Raw genomic sequence first — 13,761 nt, 5'->3', positions numbered from 1 at the left:
TCTAACAATAACCAAGAAAAAAGAAAAAACCTAAATAGAATATCCACTTATGGACTTTCTTTTCTTTTTCAACAACTATTTATTCTAACATCTAATATAGATAAACCAAGTTCTCATTATGAATTTATTTAAATCCATAATTGTTTTATTACGAGTTTGAATTAGGTTGAGTTGAAAAAAAAATCTATTTTTCTTTTAAATAAGAGTCAAACTCAACCCAATTAACTTAATTTAAGAGTTAAATGAATTCGAGTTAGGTTAAAGATAAATTTATCTATAATCTATTGACAAAGCAGATTATACAATTTCAATTTACTAAAATGTCAATGAGTTAAACTGACTTATTATTAACTCAACTCATATTTCCCATATGAGATCTTAGAAAGATGAATTAGAAGTTTTGTGCTGAATATGATGAAAAGAGTTTAGGATATATTTAGGATTTTGTAGTTTCATGTGATCATAAAGAACTACTTCAATATTAAACCTTATATTTGAAGTTCACATATAGGTGATTTAGTTATAAGTTAATAAGATGATGATCTACTTTTTATTTGAAGTGAGAGATGATTTGGATTGAAGAGATTGTGAATGTTGATTATTATCTACCTTTCACCACCAACCCTCCTAAGTGCTCTTTTACATTGCACGCGTGCAACTAAAAAGGTCGTGTTTTTCCATCACGTGAACAACTCCTTCAAAACCTACATCATGTTTGAGTCTTAGTAGAAACATCACTTACAAAGTTTGTTTTATTACATTGTGAGTGTTGAAGTTACAATTTTTTAAACATTTTTAATCTATGTGATGCTTTGTTAAACATTCAAATTATCATAATTACAAGAATAATTTTTTTAGTATGAGTTCTCAATTTTAGTTATTAGAATTTAAATTAAAAGGCACAAATAACTGTTGTTAAAGTTTGAATTAAAATATTTAATATATTATAAATTGTTTATTATTTTATGATGGGTTGTATATTCCAAATTAATCTGTTCTGATTCTGAGCTAGGTCACCTTCCAAACATTCGGATTGGCTTTAGGTGCTTTGTGGGAACAAAAGGAACACATTTAGGTGAAAGAATATTTGTTTTCTTTTGGAATGATTTCCATATAATCCCTCAAATAAATTATAAATTTCCAATTTAAAACAAATAATTATTGACATTTAAGAAAATGGAAGATAAAATTTAAAGATTTAATTATGTTTTAAATTCTTTATCGATTGAAAACTTTCCATTGAATCCTTAATTAATTTTTCTGATTTTATTGGATAAAAATAATAAACTCATATTTTTCAATTAAGTCTTTGTTGTTAAATTAAAAAAATATGGAATCATATAATTATAGAATCATAGAATTATAAAATTATAGAAGTATAGAAGTATGGAATTATAGAATTTAAAATTTATAAAGATAACCGTCATCTCAAAGTTAACAAAAAATACTTTACGGTGACAACTCAATTGAAAAATATATATTTATTAACTCATCAACAGATCACAAAATTTTATTAAAAATTTAATATAAAATTTCAAAATTTATCATGAACTTAAAAATATAATTAAGTAAAATTTAAATTATATAAAGTAGAATAATAACACAAATGCGTAATTGTTGCATAAAATACATTTTGATCACCATCAACAACAAGTTTCTCACTAATTTGGTAATCAATATAACCACTTAAATGCTAGGAAAAATAAAATAAAAAATCCCTTTTTGAGAAAAATAAGAAAAAGTTTTTTTTCTTATTTTGGAAAAATACAATTACTTTATTATTTTTATTCTTCTTGAAAAACATTTTTAAACTAGTGATCAAGTCAACATTTTAATCCTAGCTGATTAAATGAGAAAGAAAGCGGAATTATGAAAAATATTATATATTCTTATATCAATTAATATTATTTGATTACTAACTTATTATTAGTTTATCTATATATATATATATATATATATATATATATATATATATATTCAATTTTATATAACTAATTTTGTCTTTTATTTAGTCTTAGTAGTAATACTATAGATATATTATGTTTTTTCTTAACCTATATAGTATATTTTAGTGACTAAGATGAGTTCACTCTCTAAAGAAAATATTATTTTCTTTCAACTAATAAATACTTGTAAATTGTTATATACAATGATCAATAAAATAGACTTAAATATATATTTGGTCTCTATTTTTGTTATTTTTATTCAATTTGATTATCATATTTGTTTTGTGTTCAATTAGGTCTTTATTTTCGTCAAATTTTGGTCAATTTGATATTTTTGACTAAAATAGTAATCACTTTTTAACCGTAAATGCCACGTGTCAGCTCTTGGTTTATTTATTTATTTTTAAATTTAAAAAAAAATTAAAAAATTTTTTAATTTCAAAAAAATTGTCCACATCTCAAGTCACAATTGTGCCATGTGTCACTTTGTGGTGGTTGTACTATTTCTTTTTGTTCAATTTAGTCTCAATATTCGTTATTTTTATTCAATTTAGTCCTTATATTTGTTATTTTTATTTATTTTGTCCTAATTTTTGTTAAAATAGAACAATTTAATATTTAAAATTGACATTATTATTAGTTATTTTTGAAATTCAATTATAAATTATTATATTTAATTATAAATTGAATTCTTAGATTCAATTGTTAAATAGAACATAATTATTTAAATATTATTAAAATATAATTATTAAAATTTTAAAAATATATATTAACATTTGTAAAATTGATATTTAAATCTAAATATTTAATATTTTTATTTCATTTTGGATATTAAAATCTAAAATATTTTATATTTAAATGTTAATTTTACAAATATTAGTTTATTTTTCAAAAATATTTTTAAATATCAATTTTAAAAGTATTTTAGAATATAAATATTATAAAAAACATTTAATAATTATATTCTTATAATATTTTAAATAAATATATTCTATTTAGTAATTAAATATAATAATTTTATTCAATTTATAATTAAATTTAATAATTTATAATTGAATTTAAAGAATAATTAATAAAAATGTCAAGAAAAAATATTAATATAATTTGTATAAAAGATATTATTTTGGTGTCAATTTGAAAGGGAAAAAATAGATTTATTTTAATAAAAAATGTGTTTAAATTGAAAAAAAAATAACAAATATAGGGACTAAATTGAAAACAAAAAATAACCACAAACTGACATGTGACACTAGCATTGACACGTGCACAATTGTGACTTGACACGTGGACAATTTTTTGAAATTAAAAAATTTTAATTTTTTTTAAAAAAATTAAAAAAACATGTGGCATGAACGGTTCAAAAACGTTAACTATTTAAACAACGTTACTGAAAATGACCAAATTAACCAAAATTTGACGAAAATAAAAACTTAATTGAACACAAAACGAAAATGATGACCAAATTGAATAAGAACAACGAAAATAGGGACCAAATTTATATTTAAGCCTAAAATATAAAATTAATTTTTATTGTATTACACACTAAAAAAAAGTTCTAAACATTTTTTAAATATTATTATAACCTTTCAAAACATTATTACCATAAAAAGTAGTAACTTTACCTAAATCATTTATACCTTATAATAGTAAATAATAATTTAAAATTTAGAGTAAATTGCGATCATTTTTAGTTTCTCGCTTCTGGCTTCAGACACGTATAGAAGAGAAAAATCTCTTAAAGTCTCAAAAGTTATTTAATAGCTGAAGACCCTTTGTGGTGGAGAATCATAGTCGACATGGATGATCTCAGAGATGAGTTTCCCATAGGATTGTTTGATCTTGCTGTTGATGATGACCCAACATGTCTCTACATTTTGGACAATATGCTACGCATCTTCTACTCTTCTTTTAGGTTTTTAGGGTTGGCCAAAAAATTCAATTTTCATGATCGAATCCATTTTTTATCTGATCCAATCTATTTAATATCCATTTTATTAAAAATTCAATCCACTTAAAATCCATTTTATTGGATCTGAATTTCAATCTGATCTACATTTTGTATATTTTATGGATTGGATATTCATTCTCTAAATTTAGATTTCCAAAATAGATAATTCAAAATATCCAATCCAAATTTTCAATTTATATTTTGTTAGGTTAGGCTAAAGGTTGAGACGGATTAGCCCAAATTTAGTCGTATATGAAAGAGTTGGTGTGACCCTATACAAAATTTGACCGAATTCAGTCAAGTCGATCCCGATCGAAATTTGGCCCAACTGGTCCCAGACAAAATTTGGAAGTATTCGGTCGAGTTGACCCCAATACCCAAATTTAACTGCAATGGGCAGAGTCGACCTAGACAAAATTTGACTGTATTCAACCTAGTTGACTTTGGTCGAATTCAATCGAGTTGGCCCCGATTGAGATTTGGTCGAGCCGACCCTAGCCCAAATTTTGCCGTATTCTACTAAGATGACCAGGGATGAAATTTGGCCGTATTCAAATGAGTCAGTCACAATCAAAATTTGGTTGTATTCAACCGAGTCGGTCATGACCGAAATTCGACCGAATTCAGTCGAGTCGGATCCGATCAAAATTTGGCCGTGTTGGCCTCGACCAAAATTTGGCCGAGTTGGTCCTGACCCAAATTTGGTCGTATTCAACAAAGTTGATTGCGACGGAAATTTGGTCGTATTCAGACGAGTCGGTCCTAACCTAAATTTGGCCAAATTTCAGTCGAGTTGGCCATGACCAAAATTTGGTCGAGTCGGCCCTAGCCCAAATTTAGCCATATTCGATCGAGTAAGTCCCAAACAAAATTTGATTGTATTCAACTAGTCGGTCGTGATCAAAAATTGACCATATTCAGCCTAGTTGGTCCCGATTAACGAATTTAGTGAAGTCAACCCTAACCAAAATTTGACTGATTAGGCTCTGGCCTAAATGTGGCCATATTTGGCCAAAATTTGGTCATATTAGGCAAAGTCGGCCCTGACCGAAATTCAATTAAATCTAGTGAAGTCGATCTTGACTGAAATTTAGGCCACATGTTGGGAGATGGAGATTCAGAATATTTGGCAAAGTTGTAAGTTTTGTTGATGCCACATTTGAATTATATATTGTCATGAGTATTTATATGTTAAAATTTTCCAGAATTTATGTTAATATTTTCCTTTTATTTTGGATATTTTGAAGAGGTATATTGAGTTATTGTTTATTATTTATCTGAGAAATTAAATTATTTAGATTAATAAAATTTTGTATGTGCAATCTATGTGAAAAGAACTTTTAAACTAATATAATGAATTTTTTTAAAAATGTGCTTTAATTAGAAATTACTTTTTGTCTTGAATAAACTATGTTGAGACCAAAACATATTGATTGAAGTTCAACCATGAATTAGCATTGTGCTAACTATGTCCTTATTTAGTTATCAACTACGTGAAATTCTTTACAAAATAGATCTAGAAACTATATTTTGAAATTAAGAATGATTAGTATTTCAAATTTAATTTAATCTCTAATTATTTAAAACTTATATAATTAGTTCAATCTTTAGAATATTTTTCATTTCTTATAATGGATGTAGATATTGAGACCAGACATAGTGAATAATAAGTAAAATTATTAAGTCAATATTTTATAATAAAAAAAAAATTTAAGTTAATTATTAAGTCAATATTTTATAATGGAATAAGGGTTAACTAAGTTTTTAGTTGTTGAATATTGAACAATGATGTAAAATTGGAATTTATTTATCTTTCAAACTACGACACATTTTGTTTTCCAAATTTTAACAATGAATTGATATAATCTTTTTAATTTTAAATTTTTTTGACTTGTTAAACGTATATCCTAACTAATATTGAAGTGAAAATGTGTCAAACAGATTCAACAATTCAAATACTATCATACAACGAGTTTGACACAATTAAAAAAAAAAATAATTGGATTACAAAAACTAAATTAATTTACTTTTAAAGTTTAAAAACCAAAATATATCGTAATTTCAAATAAAAATATATCATAATTTTGAACATAGACGAATTTCATTTTTCATCAAAATTTAAGAAGTAAAACATATTTACATGACAAAAAATAGATTATTATTTTATTATTGTATCTTTGGATCCTTCACATATTAAAAATATAATATAATCATTTTATATTTATAACACAAAATATAATATATTAAAATAAATTAAAAGCGCTTCAAGTAAATTATATATAAAACTAAAAGTAAATTATTAATTAAAAAAGTAAAAATATTATTACAAAAGTTACTGTTGATAGTACATTAAAATTTAAACAAAAATTGTACGTAACTATCTTATTTGTATGAACTAAAATATAAAATATACGTTATATACTCAAAAGTAATCTAACTATTTTCCATTCATAATCTAACTATTTTAACATATAATATTTTTTATTACTATACTTATCATCTTTTTTATTATTTTAACTTTTAATATTAAACTAGTTAAATTAGTAGTAAGGATTAAAAGAAATACTAACAAAATGTTTAATGTATGAAAATTTAGAAAAATATTTTATACAAACTAAAACTAAACAAGATTATATTTGTATGAATTTAAAAATATTCAAAGTTTAAATTAATCAATATATACTTTAAGAAGTAAAATATTTGTGTGTTGCACAAAAATGTATGAATAAAAACAATTGATAAATTGAATTTATAGCTATATTTATATAAAAACACATGTTATATTCCTATCTACTCTTTCAATCACTTTTTGGAAATCTTAATTATTCCAAATTAATTTGTTCGATTCTGTGAGAGGTCAGCTTTCAAACATTCATATTGGTTTTCGGTTCGTTGTGGAAACAAAAGGAACACATTTAGGTGAAAGAATATTTGTTTTCTTTTTTGGAATGATTTCCATAGAATCTCAAATCAATTATAAATTCACAATTTAAAACAAATAATTATTGACATTTAAGAAAATGGAAGATAGAAACTAAATTATATAAAGTAGAATAATAACAGATACCACAAATGCATAATTGTTGCTCAATACAATACACTTTGATTACCATCAGCAACAACTTTCTCACTAATTTGACTATCAATAAAACCACTTAAATGGTAGGAAAAAAAAAATCCTTTTCTTTTGTGAAGAATAAGAAAGAGTTGTGTTTTCTTTATATCAATAACAAATATATTAATAGAAACAATATAATTATTACAACCCAAATAAAAAAACAAAATAAGAAAAAACATTTAAGCCATACATCTTTCTCTTCCTTAAGAAAGAAAGAGTTGTGTGTGTTTTTTATTGATTTTGGTCTAATACAATAAGTTTTTTTTTATTCTTCTTGAAAAACATTTTTAAACTACTACTCATCAAGTCAACTTTGTATACTAGCTAATTAAATGATAAAGAGAGCAAAATTATGAGAAACATTATATGTTGTAATATTAATTAATATTATTTCATTATTAACATATTATTAGTTAAATATATGAGTTTGAATTCTCTATTAATTTTTTTTTGTCTGTCGTACCTTCAAAATACAATATGTTTTTAATGCTCAATACAATACAAAAAAACTCAGTAAAAACATCGGACTCTAAATAAGTCAGTTTTCAAATTTATATAACAGATATTTTGTTTTTTAATTTTTCACATTTGGTCTTAGTAGTAATAGTATAGATTTACATATATAGTTTGTTTTTTCTTAACCTAAAGTACATAGTATATAGTATATTTTAGTGACTAAAACATGATGAATTCACTCTCTAAAGAAAATTTTATTTTCCTTCAACTAATAAATACTTGTAAATTGCTATATACAATGATCAATAAAATATAAAATTCATCTTTATCATGTTATATATTTTAAGCAAATTCTAAATTTTTAAAAAATATTATTATAATCTTTCAAAACATTACTACTATAAAAGGTAGTAACTTTTCATAAATAATACAATTTATAATTTATAATAGTAACTTAATAATAATTTAAAATTTAGAGTAAATTACGATCATATTTAGTTTTGGCCTAATATTTTTCCCAGACAACAAGATAATGCCATAAATAATGCAATGTGTCTGAGATAATTAAGGAAATTTGTTAGTAGGTAATAAAAAGACATAAAGAATCATGAAAAATTTGGAAGATCATATCTGTAATTTGTTCGAAGTTGTAGAAGGAAAGTATCGTAGGTTTCTGTCTGGTTGGGGTATACTGAAAACTTGAATTTTTCCTGAAAATTTTGAATAGGTGATTCTTCTTGTTCTTTGTAGTATCTAAGGAGAAAGGAAGGTCCATCACTATCTTCTATAATATAATTGGGTCAATGTTTCATGTTGTTAAATCAACTTTCACTGTGCGCACACCACACATTTAGTTCAAGATTCTGTATCTTTCTCATTCAACAACTGTTGCACACACTCTCATGTAGCACATCACATAACCTCACAAACAAGTTTACCAACTTTTTAATTGTTCTCTCTTTCTTTCCCTTCATCACTCCTACTTTATTTTTTTGTCATCGATATTCTTCCATAAAATCTTCTTTTTTTCTTTTGGGTAACTGTGTTTCATAGATTCTGTCATGGGGTTCTGGCTTCTGGCTCCTGGTTTCATATACGTATAAAAGAGAAAAATCTATTAAAGTTTCAAGCTAATTAACAGGAGAAGACCCTTTTGCAGAAAATGACTGTGGTAGAGGATCATAGAATGGATGATCTCAGAGATGAGTTTCCCTTAGGATTGCGTGTTCTTGCTGTTGATGATGACTCAACATGTCTCAGGATTCTGGAGACTATGCTACAAAAGTGCCAATACCACGGTTAGCATCTTCTACTCTTTCTTTAGGTTTTATTTATAGTTTTTCATTGCATTATTCAGAGTATGTGAATTCTACTCTCTGCTCCTTTTTTGGTCTAGCCATTGTTATCTGTTCTGTTACTAAAGTAATTTGTGTTGTAAAGTTGAATTTTTCAAATTTAGTTTATCAGTTTGATTTGTTTGGGTTTTCATTTGGCAGATCTTATCACAGGATAGACCTTAAGTCTTCTAGATATGTCAATGGAGTTATTTGATTTTCTGTTGTTTATTTGGTTTCAAAGATGTTAAGTTTTGGTTTCATTGGACGCAACTCTTACCCATTGAAATTGGTTCTGCTTTTATCTGCAGTGTACAATTTTGTCTTTTTATAATGATACTTACCTTAGTTATGGATTTTGCAGTAACCGCCACTAAAAATGCACAAACGGCATTGAATCTGTTGAGAGGAAACAAGAACAGGTTTGACCTTGTTATCAGCGATGTACGAATGCCAGACATGGATGGATTTAAGTTGCTTGAGCTTGTCGGGCTTGAGATGGACCTACCTGTCATAAGTAAGAAGCGATGATGTTAATTTCAATCTTAAACAGTTCATGTTTTTGACCTCATTATTTGTAATTATATTATTATTAGGTAGTAGTTAGATAGTTAATATTTGTGGATATTTCAAATATTTCATCACTACCAAAGATCTTTAGTGTTTTGGGTCTTGTTTTTAGAGCATAAAAGGAATTGGTTGCAATGTATTTGATTTGGAATCATAGCAGTACACATTGCTGATTTATCACACAATTTGAAGTCTTCAGTATTGATTGATAAATATGAAACTTTGGTATACAAATGTATAGTAAACCTGGGAAGAAGTTCTTGGGACATTAATGTGTTGCAGCTTGATTTGGATGTTTGATTTGACAATGTTAAATGTTTTTTTTGTTTTTTTGTATCAGTGATGTCTGTAGATGGTGACCCTAAGATGGTGATGAAGGGAATTACACATGGAGCTTGTGATTATCTTCTAAAACCTGTTAGACTTAAGGATGTACAGAATATTTGGCAGCATGTTGTGAGAAGGAGGACGATTGGTTCAAAGGAGCGGAACAGAAGCAGCAACCAAGACAAAGCTAATACTGATAGCAATGAAAGAGGTTCAGTAGCAACAGGAAATTCAGATCAAAATGTAAAGTCTTCCAGAAAGAGGAAAGATGAGGATGAGTATGATAATGAGGACCAAGAGAATGGCCATGACAATGATGACTCATCAAGTCATAAGAAAGCTCGTGTAGTTTGGACTGTGGAACTGCACCACAAGTTTGTCTCTGCTGTTAATCAATTAGGCTTTGAAAGTATGTCCTTTAAGATATGGAAATTGTATTAAGCATTGTTTTGAACACTTTCTGTCATAAGCATTGTATTCCAGAATACTACTGATGTTTTACTTCTCAATTGTGACTCATGATATTGTGAACCATTTTTGCTGCAGAAGCTGTGCCTAAAAAGATTCTTGACTTGATGAATGTTGAAAAGCTTACAAGGGAGAATGTGGCCAGCCACCTTCAGGCATTTTTCTGAACCTTTATTCTTTAGTTTAATGGGACATAACATAAGCCATTTCATGAAGGGAATCTCACTGTGTCTTTCTATGGCTGCAGAAATATAGGCTTTATCTGAAAAGGATTAACTGTGCGGCGAACCGACAGGCTAATATGGTGGCAGCATTAGGCACTACAGATCCATCTTTTCTGAGAATGGGTTCTCTGAGTGGTGTTGGACATTTGCATTCATTGACTGGTGCTCAACAGTTTCATAACAATACTTTTAGACCCTTTGGACCTGGTGGAATAGCTGGTAGATTGAACACTTCTGTTGGTGTGAATGTGCATGAAACTCTTCAGTTGGGTCATGCACAAAATTTTCACAAATCTATGCATGACCAACTCAAGTTTCAACCTGCTATAACTGGTGGCAACCAGAATGGTATTCAGGGAGTGCCATTGTCCACTTCTCTTGATCAATTTCAACATAATAAGGGTGTTGGTATTGCTGTTAGTCCTATTCAAAGCATTTCCCCTTTTATTGATGTTCAACCAAATTTTTCAGTGCCAAATAAACTCCCAGATCTGATACCAAAATCAACAATTGGTTTGGACGTATCAAACAATGCTTTGGTGTTGAAAGCTGATAGTGATAACACACAAGGGGGTGGAGTGTTGTTTGGTCAAACTTCATTAGCCTCTCAGAATTCTCAATTCTCACTCCCTTTGCTGGATCAGGGTAGGTGCAGTGATATTTGGTCAAATACTGTTCGGTCTTCAGGGACAAATTCTTACGCTGCAGGTGAAACTTTTAGAGGGAGGAATCTGAGTGGTGCTTCATCCATTACTTCACACTCTAACCAAACCCATGATTCACTAAAAGATATGTATTCACAAGGAGTTCTTATTCCAAATAATTCTGGACAAATTAGCAATAGTGTGGTGCCATTTCAAGGGTGGGATGACAACAATGATGATAGTACTTTCCCTTCAAATATTTTTGGTAACTCAATCGACTCTCTCATTGATAACACTTCTTTCAACTCAATCTACAACAGAAACACAGACTTCGGTTTCTTTGATCCCTTACTCATGAAACCTGATGGAGTTACGGGATTGAGTGAAGAAAATACATTGAGACAACAACAGGGATACCTCATGAACCATACCAAGTCTCAAAACAATAGTGCCGCTAATAATCTTGGTTCCATGGAAGAATTTGTCAGTTCAATGATGAAACAGGTGATTGTATTTGTTTTGTATTTTCCCTCTGTGGTTTGCCTAATGATTAAAACATGTATAGATCTTTTGATTAGGTTGATACCAACATAGACAAGATAATAGTTACGTATTTGTTTAAGCTTATTATTATGTAACACTGTTAAATTCTTGAAACTTTATGCATGCTTTTTATCAATGAATATATATACATTACCTGTGATAAATAGTTAACATACTCTGTATCAAGGTCCTGCTAAATTCTCTTGTTATGTAATTTTGCACCTGATTTTTTCCTCCAATAGACATCTCACATAACTTTGTCATGTTATGCAGAAACAAGACAGTGTGAAATTATTGGAAGGATACTTATGCGACAACAATCTCTCAGACGGGACATCCATTTGACACCAAGTTTGGCAGTATATTCAAGCATCATGTCATGCTTGTTGATGAATTTTGTGGCGTGTCAAATCTTCTGAGTTTACCTATTTTCTGAGTTTTGGTCATTTTAGCAATTTTCTCTAGTTATAGAGTATTACTTTGAGCAAGGGCTTTTCTCATATTGTGAAAATGATTTGTTTATGGATGGGCCCTCTGGTTCAATGTGGAGTTGACCATGTTTAGTTTTGTGGAGAAACTCTTTTTTAGTCACATAAGCAATGATAACTATTTTAGTCACAATAAAGACGGTTTTTTTTTTCACTCTTTTTATGATGAATGCAAATAATGCCCCAAGAACTATTATTTCAGTGATACATTAGTATTCTTGAATGGTTTTGCTTATGAAGTTCACTCCTCAGTGTATCAGATGAGGGTAATTTGTGTGATGTATTAATGTTTAACCCCTTAGTTGTTGTACAGTAATGGAGACACTGTTCATTGTTTAATTTACTAAAACTGTAACCTCTTCACTTGGAAAAAAAGATTTGTTTTTGGATCAAGAGTTTTAAAAATTTTAAAGATATCTTGTATTTGTGATTGTTATTTAAACTCATGAGCATTATTGTTAGAATGCTTTATAAGATTCATCGTATATCCATTCCTAAAATTTAAAATTCAAAATTATTGGGAGGCCTTAATGTCTACAGTATCTAATTTTTATTAATGTAATAGAAAAGTAGATTACATTATATATAACTTTTATGAATGGTTGTTTTTTTGTAATTTGTAAGTTTTGTTGATACAACGTTTGAATTATATGTTAAAAAATTTTAAAATTGAATAGTAAGGAGAAATGCTTAATAATTTGCTTATTTGTATATTTTGAAGAGGTATATTGTGTTATTTTTCTTTTATCTATCTGAGAAATTCAATTATTTAGATTAATACAAATTTTGTATGTGCAATCTGTGTGAAAAGAAATTTTAAACTAATATATAATGAATCTTGATAAAAGAAATGTGCTTTAATTAGAAATTATCTTTTTGTCTTGAACAAACTATGTTGAGACCAAAACATATTGATTGAAGTTGAACCATGGTTTTTATGAACTAGCATCGTGCTAATTATGTCCTTGTTTAGTTAACAACTACATGAAATTCTTTGCATAAATAGATTAAGAAACTATATTAGAAATTAAGAATGATTAGTATTTCAATTCTATTTTATTCTCATTGAATAGATTTCAAGATTTAACAACTTTGAATTTTAATTTTGATTTAATCTCTAATTATATAGTGTTTAATTATTTAAATTTAGAGATAATTCTATTTTATTCTTATTGAATAAATTTCAAGATTTAACCACTTTGAATTTGAATTTGAATTTAATCTCTAATTACTTTAGTAGTTATTTATTTAATTTAGAGAAAATTAGTTCAATTTTTAGAATATTTTTCATTTCTTATTGTGGATGAAGTCTTTGAAGAAAGAAAAGGATGATCTAATTGAATATAAGTTAATATGCTAAATTAGGTGAAGTTGAAGATTCCTTGATGTTATTGAGCTAGCGATTTTACAAACTAGGTTGAGTTAATGATTCATCATCCCTAAATGTGATAGTGATTTTCCAACCTCAAAGTCATAAACACATTGGTATTGGTTTAGTCTAAGTGACTTAGATCGAAGTAATATGAGTGGTAGACATAAATTTATGAGAGATGAGACCATTTTTAAATTTGTACATTAAATGAGAAATTCTATAATTTTAAGTAATTATTATCATAAATTTGTAGAAGTTCAGTTTCTTACCATGTGTTCAAGTAGATGGTTTAACAAATTTAATTAAATTCCAATACATTGAGT

The 13,761-nt window shown here is 27.3% G+C and overlaps 1 protein-coding gene across 1 annotated transcript; it reads left to right on the top strand.

The window, feature by feature from the left end:
- Positions 1 to 8,087: 8,087 nt before the first annotated feature.
- On the top strand, positions 8,088 to 12,220 carry RR10 (response regulator 10). The gene is made up of 7 exons (XM_028083301.2): positions 8,088 to 8,195; positions 8,628 to 8,766; positions 9,167 to 9,319; positions 9,713 to 10,108; positions 10,246 to 10,322; positions 10,415 to 11,539; positions 11,852 to 12,220. Exons 2-7 carry the CDS (start codon positions 8,631 to 8,633, stop codon positions 11,921 to 11,923), a joined length of 1,959 nt encoding a protein of 652 aa, XP_027939102.1. The 5' UTR covers positions 8,088 to 8,195; positions 8,628 to 8,630; the 3' UTR covers positions 11,924 to 12,220.
- The last annotated feature ends 1,541 nt before the right edge of the window (positions 12,221 to 13,761 follow it).

This window comes from Vigna unguiculata, chromosome 8 (genome assembly GCF_037176805.1).
Source record: "Vigna unguiculata cultivar grain cowpea cultivar isolate G323 ecotype 2 chromosome 8, ASM3717680v1, whole genome shotgun sequence".
Taxonomy (NCBI): Eukaryota; Viridiplantae; Streptophyta; class Magnoliopsida; order Fabales; family Fabaceae; genus Vigna; species Vigna unguiculata.
The sequence above is the reverse complement of the archived record's forward strand: the minus strand, read 5'-3'. Positions and strand labels throughout refer to the sequence as shown.

What these genes read in the sequence shown, in the direction of transcription:
- RR10 (XM_028083301.2), top strand. Translation starts at nt 8,631, where the DNA reads ATGACTGTGGTAGAGGATCATAGAATGGATGATCTCAGAGATGAGTTT. An exon ending in ACAAAAGTGCCAATACCACG is followed by an intron (nt 8,767 to 9,166) that starts GTTAGCATCTTC and finishes TGGATTTTGCAG; the next exon opens with TAACCGCCACTAAAAATGCA. An exon ending in TCAGTTCAATGATGAAACAG is followed by an intron (nt 11,540 to 11,851) that starts GTGATTGTATTT and finishes CATGTTATGCAG; the next exon opens with AAACAAGACAGTGTGAAATT.